Source organism: Jaculus jaculus, chromosome 1 (genome assembly GCF_020740685.1).
Source record: "Jaculus jaculus isolate mJacJac1 chromosome 1, mJacJac1.mat.Y.cur, whole genome shotgun sequence".
In the NCBI taxonomy this organism is placed as follows: Eukaryota; Metazoa; Chordata; class Mammalia; order Rodentia; family Dipodidae; genus Jaculus; species Jaculus jaculus.
Window position 1 is genome coordinate 20,525,782 of NC_059102.1, and position 18,346 is coordinate 20,544,127.

At 45.6% G+C, this 18,346-nt stretch overlaps 1 protein-coding gene across 7 annotated transcripts in view; it reads right to left on the reverse strand.

The window, feature by feature from the left end:
* Nucleotides 1–4,371: 4,371 nt before the first annotated feature.
* Casp7 (caspase 7) overlaps nt 4,372–18,346 on the reverse strand; it is a 61,197-nt gene continuing 47,222 nt past the window's right edge. For all 7 annotated transcript variants that reach the window (XM_004659228.2, XM_045158270.1, XM_045158263.1 and 4 more), the window contains 5 exons: nt 17,992–18,125; nt 16,190–16,318; nt 9,671–9,846; nt 8,870–8,999; nt 4,372–5,859 (listed from right to left, as the gene is read on the reverse strand). In XM_004659228.2, coding sequence (XP_004659285.1) covers nt 5,630–5,859; nt 8,870–8,999; nt 9,671–9,846; nt 16,190–16,318; nt 17,992–18,125 — 799 coding nt within the window. In that variant the 3' untranslated portion in view covers nt 4,372–5,629. The remainder of the gene's footprint in view (nt 5,860–8,869; nt 9,000–9,670; nt 9,847–16,189; nt 16,319–17,991; nt 18,126–18,346) is intronic.

Consider the following 18,346-nt stretch of genomic DNA (forward strand, 5'->3'; position numbering starts at 1 on the left):
GGAGCAGAAAAAAAAAAAAAGAAACAAGTGGAGGGCCCATTCTTTTATTTATTTGTATTTTTAAACTTTACTGACAATTTTTACACAAGTAGACAATGTATTTGTATGATAATCCTCTCCCATTACCTTCTTTTGTCACCCCTCTCCTGTCACTGAACCCCTTTGTCCCAACTAGCCCCTGTTCTATTTTTTAAAAATATTTTATTTATTTATGTGGCAGAGAAAGAGGGAGAGAGAGAATGGGTGTGCCAGGGCCTCTGGCCACTGCAAACAAACTCCAGACACATGTGTTCCCTTGTACATCTGGCTAACGTAGGTCCTGGGGAATCGAACCTGGGTCCTTTGACTTTGTAGGCAAATGCCTTAACCACTAAATCATCCCTCCAGGCCCCCTTTTCTATTTTGATGTCTCTTTGCTCTTGTGTGTGGTCATGACTCACTGACTTTAATTAGTATTGCTTGCAGGAGCACGCGTGGATGGGGTGTTTACCCAAGCACATGGATAGCCGGTGGGTATCCCATCTCTTGGGAGGGCCCACTCTTGCCTCTCTGTGAGTCTCACATCACCATCCTCACCGGCATCTTCACATCCTCACCGTCTCTGATGTGTGTTATTTACTGATATTTGTGCAGGCATCTCACTGAACAGTCCACGTACATGGTCTCCTCTGATCTTCACTTGGCATGAGAGGAAAATGAAGGCTTGCCACAGGATCCATGAGGGTTAGATGATCAAATGCCAGAGCTGGAATTTGAATTTGGATCAAATACAGAGGTTTTTTGTTTTTTTTTCTCTCCAACATTTAAGTCCATCTGTTAAAAAGCTTGATGCTCTGCTTTAAACTTTTAGCAGCTTTAAGGCCTTAAGCAGCTGAAGCTGGGCCTAGCAATGGAAACCAAACCCATCCTGTCATTAACACTTCTTTCTCTTTCCCAAACCCTTGGAGAGCCCATGCAGTATGCTTGGTTCAGACCACCGAAGCTCAAGTCTCAGCAGCTGTCACCCTTCTAACTTTGGTCTTAGATGCTTAACTGCAGTGGCATAAATATTTTTAGCATCATCTAAACCAAACTCGTGCCGAAGGCAAGGCATCCTTCTGGACCATTGTGTTTTCAAATGTTGCTCACGAACTGTTACAGCGCTTTTTGTTTTATTGTTTTTTTTTTCCATGCATGAACCTACAAGTTAATAGTTTTCCTGTCCACATCAGTCCTACAGTGGCGGCTGGAACATTCCAAACTTGTCCTCGGTGTGTTTGTGTTCATGATTTGTGGATCAGGAAGAATTACTTACCATCTGATCCAAAACAAAGCCCTTAAGTCTATCAAGCAAGTGATTAATGACCTGGAGGCATACTGGTGAGAAGAGACCATTTTAAGTCAACGTGCAACGCCTCCTGCCTTCCACTGGCAACATGCACACGTTCTCTTCTACTGTGAAGACAGTTTGGTCTTTATCTCATATATATGGACACTCCACTCCTATTATATCACTCAGTAGGGGCTTACTTAGAATGGAGATAGGTACAGGAAGTCAAAAGCATATGTATACACACACGCGCACACACACACACACACACACACACACACACACACACACACACATATACACATACATACATACATATATACATTAAGGGGATGCTGCAAATTGAATGTGGCCTCCCAAAAGTTGTGTGTTGGACGTTTAATCCACAAGTTCATATGATAATATTTGTATGTGGGACCTTCGGGAGGTATCATTTTCCAGCTGCTATGACAAAATGCCTGGCAAAAGCAACTCCAGGAAGGAAGGGTTTATTTTAGCTCGCAGTTTGTGGGAATACAGTCCGTCACACTCTGTAAAAACTCCAGAATATATTGTGCACACATTTGTGTGCCAGCAGCTCTCCGTGCAATGCTCAGGGAAACAAAACTGCATAAACATGAAGGAGGTCCTCGCTCTCAAAGCAGAGATTTCAAACTGTGATGGGCATATGGGTCGCTTAGGAGGCTGGTTAAAAAGCAGCCTTGTTGAGAAGGTCTGGGGGTCACGTGGGACATATCCCTGGGACACTGCCGTTTCTCCCCACAGCCTTGTTACAATCAGGCCTTCCTTGTCCACAGGTTTCGTATTTAAGTTTCCATCACTCAAAAGAGATCAAATGTATTTGAAAAAAGATCACATCTATACTTGGTAATAAACAGACTATTTTTTTCTTGTCATTATTCCTTAAGCAATCTAGTAGAATTATTTATACAGCATTTACACTGTGTTAGATATTAATAAGTAATTGAATGATGTGTGAAAGTACACAGGAGGATGTGTGAGAAGTTATATGTAACTAGGATATCATTTTATAGAAGGAACTTGAGTATCCAGATTCTGGTATCCCGGGAGTGAGTCTTGGAATTCCTTCATGGGTACAAAGGGGTCCCTGGATGATTGCTGTTGTAAACTGATGATTCCTCACTGTTGCAGTCCGGTTCACCTTGCTGGTAGAAATCACCCAATAAGAGTAGCTTCTGGGAAAAAGAGATTTATTTTGGCTTACAGGCTCGAGGGGAAGCTTCACGATGGCAGGGGAAAACGATGGCATGAGCAGAAGGTGGACATCACCCCCTGGCCAACATAAGATGGACCACAGCAACAGGAGGGTGTGCCAAACACTGGCATGGGGAAACTGGCTATAAAGCCCTTAAGCCCGCCCCCAACAATACACTCCCTCCAGGAGGCATTAATTCCCAAATCTCCATCAGCTGGGGAGCTAGCATTCAGAACACCTAAGTTTATGGGGGACACCTGAATCAAACCACCACACTCACCTAGCCAGATTGCTTTCTGGAGATAAGTCCTGAACAATGAAAAGGTAGAGGGCAGAATGTTCACCTAGGATATCAAAAGTCAACCCCTGGTGACCAAAGTAGCTGGCAATGAGAGATTTCAAGTGATGGGCTTGAGACTGGACAAAATAAAGACATTGTCGTCAGTGTCTGTGACCTTTCAATGAGTGTCTTTTGCTTTTTCAGAGGGCTTCATTTCCCTGAGGATTTACATCAGGTGTGTGCAGTGGATCCCCTCCCTTTGAATCTATTTGAGTATCTTATGATAATTTAAAGAAATTTGCTCAGGAATAAAGCATAGGACAGCTTTATTTAAACAGCTGTCTCTTTAAATAGGCTTGGGGCACCATGAGGACAAAGCCCAAATGGAAACGTTAATTTTAGCTCACGATGCCCACGGACACCTCACAGCACCTTGTGTTCCTCATTGGCTGAAGACAGGGCTCTGATGTTCCTGTCAGGGGACTGAGGACTCTCAGTAACCATGAGCCCTGGGGAGGAATTCTTCCCAGAACTGAGCTCTGCCCTTGGGCACCTTGCATATGAATTTTAGAATATGAAAAGATCAGAAAATGGAAGCATCTGGGTATGAATGAACATGAGCCTGACGTGGAATAGGATTTCTCATCCTGATAAGCAAGACTGCCCACGGGAATATTCAAGAATGAAGATGCTTTCTTACCAGGGTTTCTGGTCTGAAGAATTTAAGATATGGATTGTGTAACCCTTATTCAAAATGCTTGGGACCAGAAGTGATTTAGATTTGGGAATATTTGCATAAACTTTACTGGCTGAGCAACCCTAACCCAAAAGTCTGAAGTCTGAAACGTTTTCTTATTTATTTGAGAGAAAGGAGAGAGAGAATCGGCACACCAGGGCCTCTAGCCACTACCAATGAGCTCCAGGCACATGCAACACCTTGTGCATCTGGCTTACATGGGTCCTGGGGAATCGAACCTTGGTTCTTTGGCTTTGCAGGCAAGCACTTCAATCACTAACCCATCTCTCAAGCCCACGTTTTAAAAAAATATTTTATTTTTATTTGTTCAATTGAGAGATAGAGGCTGATACAGAAAGGAAAAATGGGCATGCTAGGGCTTCCATCCACTGAAAACAAATTCCAGACACATGTGCCACCATGTGCAACTGGCTTATGTGGGTACTGGGGAAATGAACCTGGGTCTGAGCAGGCAGACTCAGGTAGGTCCTGGAGGCTTGCTGACCAGCCAATCTAACCCTCTTACTAAGCTGCAGGCCAGTGATAGCCCATCTCAAATAGAGGTGGATGGAATTCCCGAAGAACAACACCCAAGGCTGTCCTTTGGCCTCCGCATGCACACATGGGCATGCACACCTGCATAGTCACAAATGCATCCACACACATGAGCAATTACACACACACACACACACACACACACACACACAAACACACACACACAGAGAGAGAGAGAGAGAGAGAGAGAGAGAGAGAAAAGAAAAAGGAAGAAAGATGGCAAAGTGATCTAATTAGGAATTAACCACATTTTAATCAATAAATACCAACATTTGTTAACCACTTATCAGGCAGAGAAAAATGGGAATGTATAAACAATTCAAAATAGATAATACCTAAAAAAAAAAACAAAGTGGCATAAAATCCTTGTTATACACTTGTTCACATGTAGAATTAGCGGTAACAAAAAACGTTACTCGGAGAAAGGTTTGGAACGTGTGAAAAAAATTCCTGATGTATCTGAAAGACAAAACAGATTATTTTGCACCTTTGTATCTGACAAATCAATGAATAAATGACTTCATGGATGAACTGTCGAACATCAGGGAATATAATTGCTTAAATTCACATTACGGGCTCGACTTCCATCCCTGCCTCACGTTCCTAGCTCCCAGAAGGCAAACCTGGCTCCAATTTCTGTGGTAGATACTAATTCTGGACTCAGAAAAACCACCTCATCCCATATTCTAACAGTCTCGTTACTTGGCGCTCTCTCGTTCTCTTTCTCTTTTCTTGAGGTAGGGTCTATCTCTGGCCCAGGCTGACCTGGAATCACTATTCCAGGTAGTTTCAGTAGTAGTAATCTCTGGCTGGCCTCAAACTCACAGTGATCCTCCTACCTCTGCCTCCTAAGCGTTGGAATTAAAGGTCTGTACTACCATACCAGGCTTGGTGCTCTCGCAGTCTGTCTCTCCCTCTCTCTCTCTCTCTCTCTCTCTCTCTCTCTCTGTCTCATCACCTATGTAAAGTAAATTCCCTGTGCTAAATTCCCTCTACTGAAACACCTATAATGGCTTCTGTTTTCTGGACTGGTCCCGACATATACAAATTAGAGTATGACATTTTCTCTCTTTCTACCTGTCCTAAGCCAATGGGGGAAAAAAAATCACTCATACAACACACTAACCACTTCTTGCAATACAGGCCAATGGACATCTCTGTGTTTTTGCTGTTGTTAAGAACTGTGATTCTTTTTACCAAGTACAAATATGACCCTGACTCTCTACCGATGACCGTCTTCTTTACAGGTCATTTCATTTCTGTAGCACACACTTAATGTGATGGCAAGATGAAAGAAACAGGAAAATGGGAAATTGATCTTAAGAAGAAATGACAAAGTCATCCAATGAACATCATTAGAAAAAAAAAAAAAGTCCAGAAACCCAGAGAACATCAGACATCACTAGAAAATTTCTTCCCTGCTGAATCAATATATTTTCCTGAAATTGAAATCTCAACATTTCTGAATATTTCAAGAGCATCAAAACAATACAAATGGTAGATGTGGCTCATCGATGAAGGAGTGTGCTCATGTCATGGGCTGAAGTAGAGTTCTTTGGTGAGCATGGAGACCACGCAGGGGATCTGCTTCTTCTCGTGGAAGCGGGGGTCTTCTGACTGGGACTCAAAGTGCCGGGCCACCCTGTCGTTCACTCTGGTGAGGATCTGCATGATCTCCAGGTCTTTGCCATGCTCGTCCAGGATGGAGCAGAGGGCCTGCACGAACCAGGAGCCTTTGCCCGGGTTCCTCCATGAGTAATAGCCTTCACGGGGACAGAAGGGAGACGACCCCATCAGCAAGCTCTGGGAGGGGCCACCCGGCAACAGCTGTCAGTGTTTTGGGGCCCTTATGGTTTTTGGAAGTTATTTCCCTCTAGAATTCATTTCCTTAAGAATCAGTCGGGGGCTGGATATGGCTTAGCGGTTAAGCGCTTGCCTGTGAAGCCTAAGGACCCCGGTTCGAGACTCGATTCCCCCAGACCCACGTTAGCCAGATGCACAAGGGGCACACGCATCTGGAGTTCGTTTGCAGTGGCTGGAAGCCCTGGCGCACCCATTCTCCCTCTCTTTATCTCTCTCTCTCCATCTCTCTCTGCCTCTTTCACTCTTGATCTTTCTCATATAAATAAATAAACAACAACAACAAAAAGAATCAGTCGGTGCTGAGAGGAAACATCTGCCTCGCTAGAAGAATTCACACTCTTCTGGCCTTGTTCTGAGCACCTGAAGCTGGGTGCTGGGTCTCTCTTTTTTTTTTTTTTTAATTTTTATTTATTTGAAAGTGACAGAGAGAGAAAGAGGCAGAGAGAGAGAGGAGAGAGAGAATGGGTGCGCCAGGGCTTCCAGCCACTGCAAACAAACTCCAGACGCGTGCGCCCCCTTGTGCATCTGGCTAATTGGGGTCCTGGGGAATAGAGCCTTGAACTGGGGTCCTTAGGCTTCATAGGCAAGCGCTTAACTGCTAAGCCATCTCTATTTTTTTTGGGGGGGGGTGCTGGGTCTCTTTACACTGACACATTCCCACTCATGCACCGCCTCATCCCCGGAGCGGAAAGACCAACTTATTTTCGATCTGTGCCATCCTTAAAACTCGGAGTTATCCTCCCCTCAAAATCCATATGTAGCTCCTGCCAAATCTAGTTTTTCTAAAATTTATTTACTATAACCAATACCATTGTACCAAGCACTTGACAAAACCACGCCTCTAGCTGGCAGAATTCTTACTTGGTGATGGTCTGTCTACCCCCAAAACACAGGCAGAACTTGCACTGAATGCACTCAGGCAGATGAAGTGCTTGTTAGGGAACCAGTAGCCTTGTAGCATGAGCATTGTGTGCCATCTGCTATGGCTTGAGCACAAAGGGTCCTGTCCTGAGGCTAGGCAGAGGCAGGGCATGGAAACCTGACCCTGGACACACTTCAGTTCACTATGCTCCATTATGTTCTCATCCATAACAGCATAGCGACAACGCCTTCCATAACCTGCCCATCTCCTGTAAGGATAATACAGGAGCAGAGACATCAAAATGCTCTAAACGGTATTCAACAGTTTTTATAATTTATTATAATAATTCTTCATAATGGTGCGTCATGGTTAATCTCAACTGTCCACTGATCAGATCAGGAATCCGGTGAGAGACACACTTCTTAGGCAGGTCTGTGAGGGCGTTTTCCAGGAAGGCTTAACTGACGGACAGGTAGCAGCATGTATATAAGCAGGTTCTGGGAAAATGCAGGGCCTTTTTGCCTGGCTGCCCGTGCTACTTGCTGGTGAGCACATCTACCCTGCTCCCTGCCATCCTCTGCGGACATCAGATTCTAGCTGGTTAAGCCTTCCAAAGTGGACTGAGTTTCAGCAGCTCTCCAGGAATCCTCCAGGCCCTCAGAGCCAGACGCGGACTGCCACGGACCAGCCTTGTGGACAGCAGCTACCACATCCTCAGACTCTCTAGCCTGCACACAGTGCTCATTAGACTGCCCTGTAACCCAATCGGGCAAGTCTCCTTTATAGTGTTTGTTATTTGACACATCTTTTTTCTCTAGAGAACATGTATATAGTTATAATAGTTATATACACTTGCATAGCTGTAATTATTATTTACAATGATATTACTATTAATAGTGGTAATCATAAATGAGAGAATTCAGTGTTCCTGGAGACAGAAGTGAATATATCCATCACAGGCACAATGTAATGGTCCCCAAAGATGTGTACAGCCTACCTTTGGAACCTGTGACTATGCTTCCCTACTTAGCCAAAGAACTGTGCAGATGCCATTGAGTTTGTAACAGAACGGAGATGAGGAAATGATGCAGATGATGTGTCAAGGTAGGCCTGCATCCAGAGAGGGGAAGTCTGACTGCAGTGGGTGGGGGGCGATGGGAGTCAGAGTCAGAAGTTATGTCAGAGAGATGATGTTTCTGGCTTCGAATGGAAGAAAGAGCCACAAACCCCAAAATATACAAGGTTTTGATAGAAAGAAAGAGGAAACTTGATTTTTCTGAGTGTATAGAAGCAACATAGCCCCTGTCACTTTGGGATTTTAACCTCTAGAACTCCAAGACAATATGTCTATGTGATTTAGGCTACTGTGTTCACAGGACACATCCCTCATCCTAAATGCTTGGGGAGTGAATGGATGTATTTCAGAGGCTTTTTATTTTTATTTATTTATTACTATTTGCATCAATTGTACTGGCTGAATTCCTCTAATAAGGAATGTGATGTTTGAAATGTTCTAAAATCCCTTTTTTTGGGGGGGGGTGTTTTCGAGGTAGGGTCTTACTCTAGCCTGGGCTGACCTGGAATTGACTATATAGTCTCAGGGTGGCCTTGAACTCACAGCGATCCTCCTACTTCTGCTTCACAAGTGCTGGGATTAAAGGTGTGCGCCACCACGCCCGTCTAAAATCCAAACTTTTGAAAATGATGCTAATGCCCCCCCAATTTCATTATTATTATTAATTTATTTTTGTTTTTTTTGAGGTAGGGTTTCACTCTAGCTCAGGCTGACCTGGAATTCATTATGTAGTCTCAGGGTAGCCTTGAACTCATGGCGCTCCTCCTACCTCTGCCTCCAGAGTGCTGGGATTAAAGGCGCACGCCACCATGCCCGGCCAAAATTTCATATTTTAAACATTTCAGGTTAGGAATATTTAAACCGAAGTAACTACCATTAATACTGCACCGATTAAAAACAAGCACATCCCCCTCCTGCCTGCTCTGTGCTGGAGGAAGGGACTGGCAAGGGTAGAAGACAGTGCACGGGATACCTGGAACTGTGGAATAAGCGAAGAGAAAGTCAGCTTCCACTGGGATCTTATATCGGGGATTAGCATCCGTGTCGTTGATAGGCCCCGAGTCAGCCTGGATGCCGTCATCAAGCTCTGTCCCTCGGCAAGCCTGAGAGAATATGAAAGCAGAGGTGACACCATGGAGCAGGGAACAGAAATGCATGTGGCTTTGTTCCCTATTGTGTCCCAGGTCCAGGAGCTGTGCCCGGTACATAGTCGGAGCTCAGGGTCAGTGGATGAGGGAAAGCGAATGCATGGTGATCAGGTTACCAAGCCAAGCACGGCAGTGTGCTACGGAGACAATGCCAGTATCCATGCGTGGTAGGTGTAATGTATGGCCCGCAGACACAAGTGTTTTATTAAAATTTAGTCCCTGCTACGGGGGTGGGGGGTGTCACTGGGGGTGGCGCTGAAGAGTCGAGTCCCAAGGTGTGCGGAGAGCAGAGCAGCGTGGAGCTCTGGCTGCCTGGGCTTGCTGGCTGTGTGGGTGTCTCTGTGCGATGCACCCATGGAGGTGACCAGTTTATTCTGCCATGGAAGGTGTTCTGTTGTGTTTTGTAAGCCTGAAATAAACCTCTTCCTTCCATAAGCTACTGCTGGTTGGGGATTTGTCCCAGCAACAAGGAGCTGACTGCAGTGAGATGCAAAAGACACCCAACCCAAATCTTCACACCTCATGGAAATAGCATGTACACATGTGCACGTGTAAACAGAACGCCACCCCCTGCCACCGTACCATCTTTCCCCAGGGCAGTCCTATGGGCCCTGAGGGGGGATTACCTGAATAAAGAAGAGCTTGGGTTTCTCTAACAGGGTTTTACATCGATCTCCCCTAAAATGAGCAGTCAGATCCTTTATTGGAGTCACACCATCTTTCCCATAAATCAAGTTCTCCTCTCCATGGCTTAACAAGATGCAGGCGAAGCAGGCCGACTTGCTGTGGTCCTCCTCAGAAGCTGCGAACAAGCAATGTGAACAGCGACAAGTCAAAACTTACTTCCCACGGGACCGCCGAGGTGGCAAGCCAGAAGCAGCAGCTGGCAGGTGCCCATGACCGTTAGGGACCGGGAAGGGGCATGATCAGGCCCTCTTGGGAGGACTTTCTCTGGGTCATCCCTGTGAAGTGAGTGAGGACTGGTGGAGAGAGGTTAGAAAACCTTAGAATTTTCTATGGCCAGAACCCAGGCTGGGATGGCCCCAGGGAGGGTCTCCGGTTCTCAGGCACTAAAACCGCTGCTGGGGGCAGAGAATCAAGGAGCACAGGAGCAGGGCGCCACTGCTGGCTGGTTCTGCCACCAGGCGAGCTGCTTTGTGCTTCTGTTTTCTTGTCTGCAAAGAGGAGGTGACGGTAGCTATTATGAGGCATCATGTAGAAGAAGCATCACAAAAAGCAAGTGTTTACTGAAGAAAACATTCTGCCAAGTAAATTAAGTCAGTCACAGACGCACAAATGCTGTAAGATTTTAATTTTAATTTTTTGATTTTTTTGAGGTCCTGGTTGACCTGGAATTCTCAGGGTGGTCTCGAACTCTTGGTGATCCTCCTACCTCTGCCTCCCAAGAGCTGGGATTAAAGGCGTGTGCCACCATGCCCGGCTGGATTTTTTTTTTTTTAATGAACCATCACACGAAGCCAAGTTCACAGACAGAAGGTAGAAATGCTGCTTGTAGGAAATAAGAGTGTTTAATAGTTAGGTTGTTTCATATGGAAGATGAAAAGAATTCTATAAGTGGGTAGTGGTGATGTTTGCCTAGCAAAGTAATGTGCTTAAATGCCATTGAACAATGCTCTTTAAAATGATTAAAACAGGAACTTTTATATTACATGTAATCTAGGTGTAATTAGGTATAATTTGGGTGTTATGGCTACACACTTGTAATCCTGGCACTCCAGGGGCACAGGCAAAAGGATTGTAAGCTTAAAGCCAGCCAGAGCTACATAAATGAGACCTTGTCTCAAAAAAAAAAAAAAAAAAAGCAAAACAAAAAACATTAATTTAATTTGTAACAATAAAAAATGAAATATGTCTATCTGAAAGTCTCTAAGTCAACATGCCACAGAGATGCCCACACAACCATATTTACTGCTACGCAATTCACAGTAGCTCAGTCATGGAATCAGCCTAGATGTCCACCAACAGATGAATGGATAAAGGAAAGGTACTTGTAGACAATAGAATTTATGCACCCATAAAGAAAACTGAAATCATGACAGTTACAGGAGAGTGGATAGAACCAGAAATCATCATGTTAAGCAAAATAAGCCAAACTCAGAAAGATAAATGTCACATGCTGTCTTATGTGGAACCAAGATTTACAATGTGATATACATACAAATGTGTGTGTCGGACATAGGCAGGGCCCTGGGTTAAAGCAAACCTAAGCTGTCTGACACGAAGGCCCCAGCAGCCTGAACTGCCACTGGTCATATCTTGAGGACCAGACCCGCAGGGGAGCTCCTCCCCTCATTCTCGGGGGTTGTAGTGAGCCAGGATCCTCCTCCCCTCATTCTTGGGGGTCGCAGTGAGCCTGGACCCTAGGACAAAATCTTGGACCCTGAGATCAGCGGGAAGTAAGGCCACTCCCTGTCCAAGCACAGGATACCTGGACATTCAGTTAATACTTAGGCTTTGGCCACAACCCTGTGGCCTTTGGCCAATTGCCTAGGAAACTCCTTATATGGTATCAGCCAGCACCTTTGCACAGCCCATCCCCCTGTCCCCTATACCTTCCCTCTGCCATTGCCTACATGCTGGAATGAATGTCCCCATATGCTAAGTAGGCATCAGTAATATCCTTGTACATCCAATCCATCCCCTTAGGACCCTTGTCAGGCACTGACAGGCACAGGCTGGAGCCTTCAGGACAAGAGCCTGCCTGAGCTTCCAGGCATGGCTAAGGATCCCCAGGCTACAGAAGGCCACTCCCTCTCCAAGCCCAGTGCACCTGAGCTTGGGCTCTGCCCATAGCCCTGGGACCTAGGAAGTTGCCTAGGAAACTCCTTATCAGCCTTCATACAGCCCATCTTCCTGGGATCCTAGATCACCTGATCCCCCACACCCTCCGCCCTTGCCTATGTGCTAGAATGGATGTCCCTATATGCTAATTAGGCATCAGAAATGAATTTTGTATGTCCAATCCCCTTAGGATCCTTCCCCCCACACTCAGATGCTTATAAACCCATTTCACTGACAATAAACTGAGAGAGCTGTTCAACTTTCTCTCGGCAGTGTGTTTCTCTCATCATGCATTGACCCACCCCCGGATGCCTGGATGCCTTCAGGGGGAACCGCGGCTGCCCCCGGAGCAAGAATCCCGGAACCCACAGACCCTCAACTGCTTATAAACCCATTTCCCTGACAATAAACCGAGAGCTGTTCACAGAAACTGTCTCCTGAAAGTCTTTACTTTTGCACACTCACTATCACAGTTGCCTGGGATGCCTTGGGGGACCACAGCTGGCCCAAGGACCCACGAACCCAGGAACCCACATGTGTGTGTGTATGTGTGTGTTTATAGTATGTGTGTGTTATTTATGGATGCATGTGCAAGTTATAAAACTAGAAAGGGGAAGAGAGAGGAGCAAGAACTCTTAAGGGAAGGGGAACAGAAAGACTAATGAAATTCACGTGATAACAAAATAGAAGAAAGGGGCTGTGATGGTCTAGAGGTTAAGGCATTTGCCTGCAAAGCCTAATGACCTGGGTTTGATTTCCTCGTACCCACATATAGCCAGATGCAGTGGCACACACATCTGGAGTTCATTTGCAGTAGCTAGAGGCCCTGGCATGCCTATTCTCTCTGTGTGTCTTTCTTCTATCTCTCTGTGCTTACAAATAAATAAATAAAAATATTAAAAAAAATATAAGAAGTAATTAATTTTGAAATGGAACCAGACAGGACAAGGGACACAGGAGAGAGTTGGGGGGAAATGAACGATAACAAAGTATAATGACGCGTCCATATAAAAACCACACAACGGAACCCACTGCTTTGTGTGCTCGCCTAAATATTTAAAGAAAGAAAATAAGCAGGGGAGATAGCTTGGCAGTCAAAGTGCTTCCTTGCAAAGCCTGTAGGCCTGGGTTCAATTTCCCACACCCATAGCAAGCCAGATGCACAACACGGCACATACATCTGGAGACTGCAGTGGCAACAGGCCCTGAGACACCCATTCTCCCTCTCTTTCTCTTTCTCATAAATAAATATTTTTTTTAAGAAAAGAAAAAATAAGAATGCTAGACAAGTAGTCAATAAAGGACATTAGGTGAGGAATCCTATTCCACTGAGCGGTGGACCCAGCTCCAACCCATCTGTGATTCTGTGATACTGACTCACCCACTCATAGCCTTTCTTCTGATCTACGATCAATGAGGGGGTAACAGCAAGGATCAGAATTTCATGAGTACCTCCATTCCTTTTATCTTCATCTCAGTAAAAAAAAAAAAAAAAAAAAAAAAAAATTAGAGGCCGGGCGTGGTGGCACATGCCTTTAATCCCATCACTTGGGAGGCAGAGGTAGGAGGATTGCCGAGAGTTCGAGGCCACCCTGAGAATACATAGTGAATTCCAGGTCAGCCTGAGCTAGAGTGAGACCCTACCTTAGAAAACCAAAAAAAAAAAAAAAAAAAAAAAAAAAAAAAAAAAAAAAATTAGAATCTCAGGGTAGTGGCATAACCTTGCCCAAAGGCAGCAAAATCTTGGAGGCAAGTGCCCAGTATGGAGACTGCCAGGCCCTGCTGCTCCAGCTGCCTGCTGGGAAGCAGGTGCAATCCCCGCCACTGCGACCATTGAGGCACTTGTGCATGGACCAGCACAGAGATACAGATACCCATTTTGATAATTTGGGTGTGATGGCTGCACACTTGTAATCCTGGTACTCCAGGGGCACAGGCAAAAGGATTGTAAGCTTAGAGCCAGCCAGAGCTACATAAATGAGACCTTGTCTCAAAAAAAAAAACATTAATGTAATTTATAACAATAAAAAATGAAATATGTATATCTGAAAGTCTCTAAGTCAACATGCCACAGAGATGCCCACATAACCATATTTACTGTTGCGCGATTCACAGTAGCTCAGTCATGGAATCAGCCTAGATGTCCACCAACAGATGAATGGATAAAGGAAAGGTACTTGTGATAAAAGCTGGATTCTTTAAAAAAAAATACTTTATTTGCAAGCAGAGAGACAGAGAAGAGAGAGAGGAAGAGAGAGAGAGAGAGAGAGAGAGAGAGAGAGAGGAATATAAATGGATGCTCTAGGGCCTCTAGCTGCTGCAAAAGAACTGAAAACACATGTACCACCTTGTACATCTGGCTTTACGTGGGTATTGGAGAATCCAACCCAGGTCATTAGACTTTGCAAGGCAAGCACCTTAACAAGCACTGAGCCATGTCTCCAGCCCCAAAGCTGGAATTCTCAAGATCAGGAGAATAAGGGCAGCATTGGAAACTCAGTGCTGTGTCCTCACTGGAAACCGTCACACACAACGTGAAGGAAAATAACTGCTTCTCTGCTCCGAGAGGACAATCAGGAAGAGGCTGTCATGCTCTGGGTCTGGGTGGAGTAATTTATCTTTCACAAGAACAGAAATGATACCTGGCATGAGCCGCTGGGCCCATAGAAGCCTGTATCCCCTGTGTTCCTGTGTAGGCACAGCGGAAGGATTTCCCTGGGCGAATCTTCCTTCCAGTTCTGAGAACCCCAGGGAGCTGCTACTATGATCCACAGCTCAGGAAAGTGAAACAGCGAGGAAGATATAGTGGCCTTGTTGGGCTACCCAGTTGTTGGAACTGGGGCCAGACTCATGACTCAGACTCCCAATTTCCATTCTGTTCTACGTGACCTACTAGGGTCCAAAAGTTCACCTTGTAAGACTCAAGTTTTAGATACTAGGAAAAAAAAAAAAGCTGAGCTGAAAAGAAAGTAAGACTGGTTAGAGTCTTAGTTGTGTGTTTACTTTTTTAAACCTGTGTTGCTAAGAATGGCTACAGTGAATGGTCTGCTGCCTGAGGGTCCTTGTTGACAAGCAGTTTGATTCTGTTTTCACACACTTGCTTCCGTTTGTGAGAGTATCCCCACGTGGGCATCCACTACGGCATGTCCCATACGCAGCTTGTAGGCCACATGCAGCCCAGGAGAGCTATGAATGCAGCCCAACACACAATGGTAAACTTTCTGCGATGCTTAAACTCAGCTTGACAGACTGTAAAATCACCACAGAAACAACACCTCTCAGCATGTCTGTGAGGGATTTTCTAGATTAGATCGATTGAGGTGGGATGAACCACCTTAAATGTGGGTGGTATCCCTCCTTAGGCTTGCGTTGGAGGGAAGGCGCTTGCCTGCAAAGCCAAAGGACCCAGGTTCAATTCTTCAGGACCCATGTAAGCCAGATGCACAAGGTGACACATCCTTCTAGACTTCATTTGTAGTGGCTGAAGGCCCCGGAGAGTCCATTCTCTCTTTCTCTCTCTCGGCCTCTATCTCAAACAAATAACTTCATTTAAAAAGACATTCTTTAGGTTGGACTCTCTATAGGAGAAGGTAAAGCACTGCTCATCACATTGTTGACCATGGCTGACACGGGAGCAGCGGCCTCGAGCTCCTGCTACCTCAAGCACCAAACTTGTGAGACAAGACAAACCTTTCCTTCCTTCTGGTATTTGTAGTAGCAACAAAAAAGGTAACTAATGGACTTACTGAAAACATGAGATTTTGGGAGGATCACTTTGTGACTGAATCGTGCAGTTCTTGGGCATGAACTCTGTAGACGAGACAATGTTGTATCCACGATGTCACAAGGTTGGACAGTTCTGCACGGTGTGATTGGGTAGGAGCCGGTGCACCAGATCCTGGAGTGTCTGGCTTTGCCCCTGACTCATTCCTCAGCGTGTCTCTCATCCTCTGTAACTCTACCCACACATATATAACATGGTATGGTAACAGACTGTAGGCTGACATGGCAGGGGTGTGTTCCAGAGCTGATGAACTGAAGCCGTGGGTGTGCCACACAGAATGTAAGCCAGTCCCGAAGAAGAATGTGGGGACTGTCGTTCTCTCTCTGCTGCCAGAGAGATTACACCTAAACTCCATCCTGGACAGGATAGTGTAGATTCGATACGCTTCCTTTTGTAAAAATACTGGAAGGTTCTTAAGTGTTCTCCCAGAACAGGTATGGACAGGCCAGTGGAAGCAGGCTCCCGTTGGAAGTCCACCTGTCCCACTGACGTGTCCTTTGAGACCAGCCCGGACTGTGATTCTCTGTGGCAAAGACAGACACGGAGGGCACATACTTACCTCGCTTCAGCAGCTCTTTCATCTTATCACAGGAGCAGTCATTGTAGACGACAACATCAAAGCCCAGGTTTCGGAAGCACTTGAAGAGGGCTTCAGCGTCCTTGTCTGTTCCATTTCGGACGTCCATGCCTGTGAGAATGAACCAAGCTGTCAGGGAGCAATGTGGCAGGCAGGCTCCCATCAGGTGCCAAGCGGAGCAGGAACTATCTGCAGGGTCAAATGCTAGGAACACATGAAATGTCACAATTTATCTTTATTTATTTGTTTGTTTTGGTTTTCTAAAATAGGGGGCTGGAGAGATGGCTTAGCAGTAAAGGTGCCTGCCTGCAAAGCCTACGGACCCATTTTCTACTCTCCAGATCCCATGTCAGCCAGATGCACAAAGGTGAGGCAAGCGCAAGGTCACACATGTCCACTAGGTGGCACAAGCATCTAGAACTGAGGCCCTGGCACGCCAATTTTCTCTCTCTCTCTCTCTAATATTTAATAAAAAATGGGGCTCTAACTGCTGCAAACAAACTTCAGATGCATGCACCACCTTGTGCATCTGGCTTATGTGGATCCTGGGGAATTGAACCTGAGTCCTTTTGCTTTGCAGGCAAGCGCCTTATCTCTCCAACCCTTGTCTTGGTTTTTTGAGGTAGGGTCTTGATCTTGCCGAGGTTGACCTGGAATTCATTGCGTAGCCTCAGGCTGGCCTCAAACTCATAGCAATCCTCCTAGCTTGGCCTCCTGAGTGCTGAGATTAAAGGTATGAGCCACAATGCCTGCTCCACCCCTTTAAAAAAATATATATGTATATGCATATATATATATATATATATATATATATATATATATATATATATATATATATATGAATATTGAGGTAGGGTTTCACTCTAGTCCAGGCTGACCTGGAATTCACTATGTAGTCTCGGGGTGGCCTCAAACTCACATCAATCCTCCCACCTCTGCCTCCCAAGTGCTGGGCTAAAAACATTTTTATTTATTTATTTATTTGCAAGCAGAGAGAGATAGAGAGAAGAGAGAGAGAGAGGGAGAGAGAGGATGGGCATGCCAGGACCTCCAGGCACTGCAAATGAACTCCAGATGCATGCACCACTGTCCATCAGGCTTTACTGGAGAATTGAACCCAGGTCGTTAGGCTTTGCAGGCAAGCACTCAAGCCATTGAGCCACCTCTCCTGTCCGAATGTCATAATTTACAAAAGCTGGTAACATGAAAACATACTCAAAGGAGGGGGGACTCAGGGCATGTCCCCTCAAAGATACACAGACCCAGGTTCAATTCCCCAGGACCCACATAAGTCAGATGCACAAGGTGGCGCATGCATCTGAAGTTTGTTTGCAGCAGTTAGAGCCCCATTTTTTATTAAATATTAGAGAGAGAGAAAATTGGCGTGCCAGGGCCTCAGTTCTAGATGCTTGTGCCACCTACTGGGCATGTGTGACCTTGCGCTCACCTCACCTTTGTGCATCTGGCTGACATGGGATCTGGAGAGTAGAAAATGGGTCCGTAGGCTTTGCAGGCAGGCACCTTTACTGCTAAGTCATCTCTCCAGCCCCCTATTTTAGAAAACCAAAACAAACAAATAAATATATAAATTATCTACTAATATGCAGAGTGGGCCTCAGACTGAGGGTTCCTGGCTTCTCAGCACCCTTTCCCGGTTATAGGAGTCCCGCCCACAGAGGGCCTGGCTGCCCTAGGTGGGCACAGCTCTTCTCTGATGAACGGCTGGTACAAAGTGTGGGAAATGGAAGGAGGCACGAGAGGTTGCCCGGGGCTCTAGCCCCTACCTGTCACTTTGTCGAAGTTCTTGTTGTTTATGATGATGCATTTCCCCACCTTCTCGAAATCCATGCTATACTGATAGGTAGGCACTCGGGTCCGTGAGGTCCTGACGGAGCGTGCAGAGCCATTTTTCTTCTTTCTACAGGAGAAACCCAAAGTCAGTTAGAGGCTACAGATGTTATTCAAGCACCAAGGGCCTCCTAAGGCCCCAGGAAAGTCATCGAGCCTGTGAATACCTGTGGTGGGCAGATGGCTCAGTTAAACTGTCAAAATGAAACAGAACAGGGTTTCCAAGTAACATTCATTAGCTGACAGAGAAATGCAAATGGCGCAGTCCCCAGAGCAGCCGCTCTGTGAAAC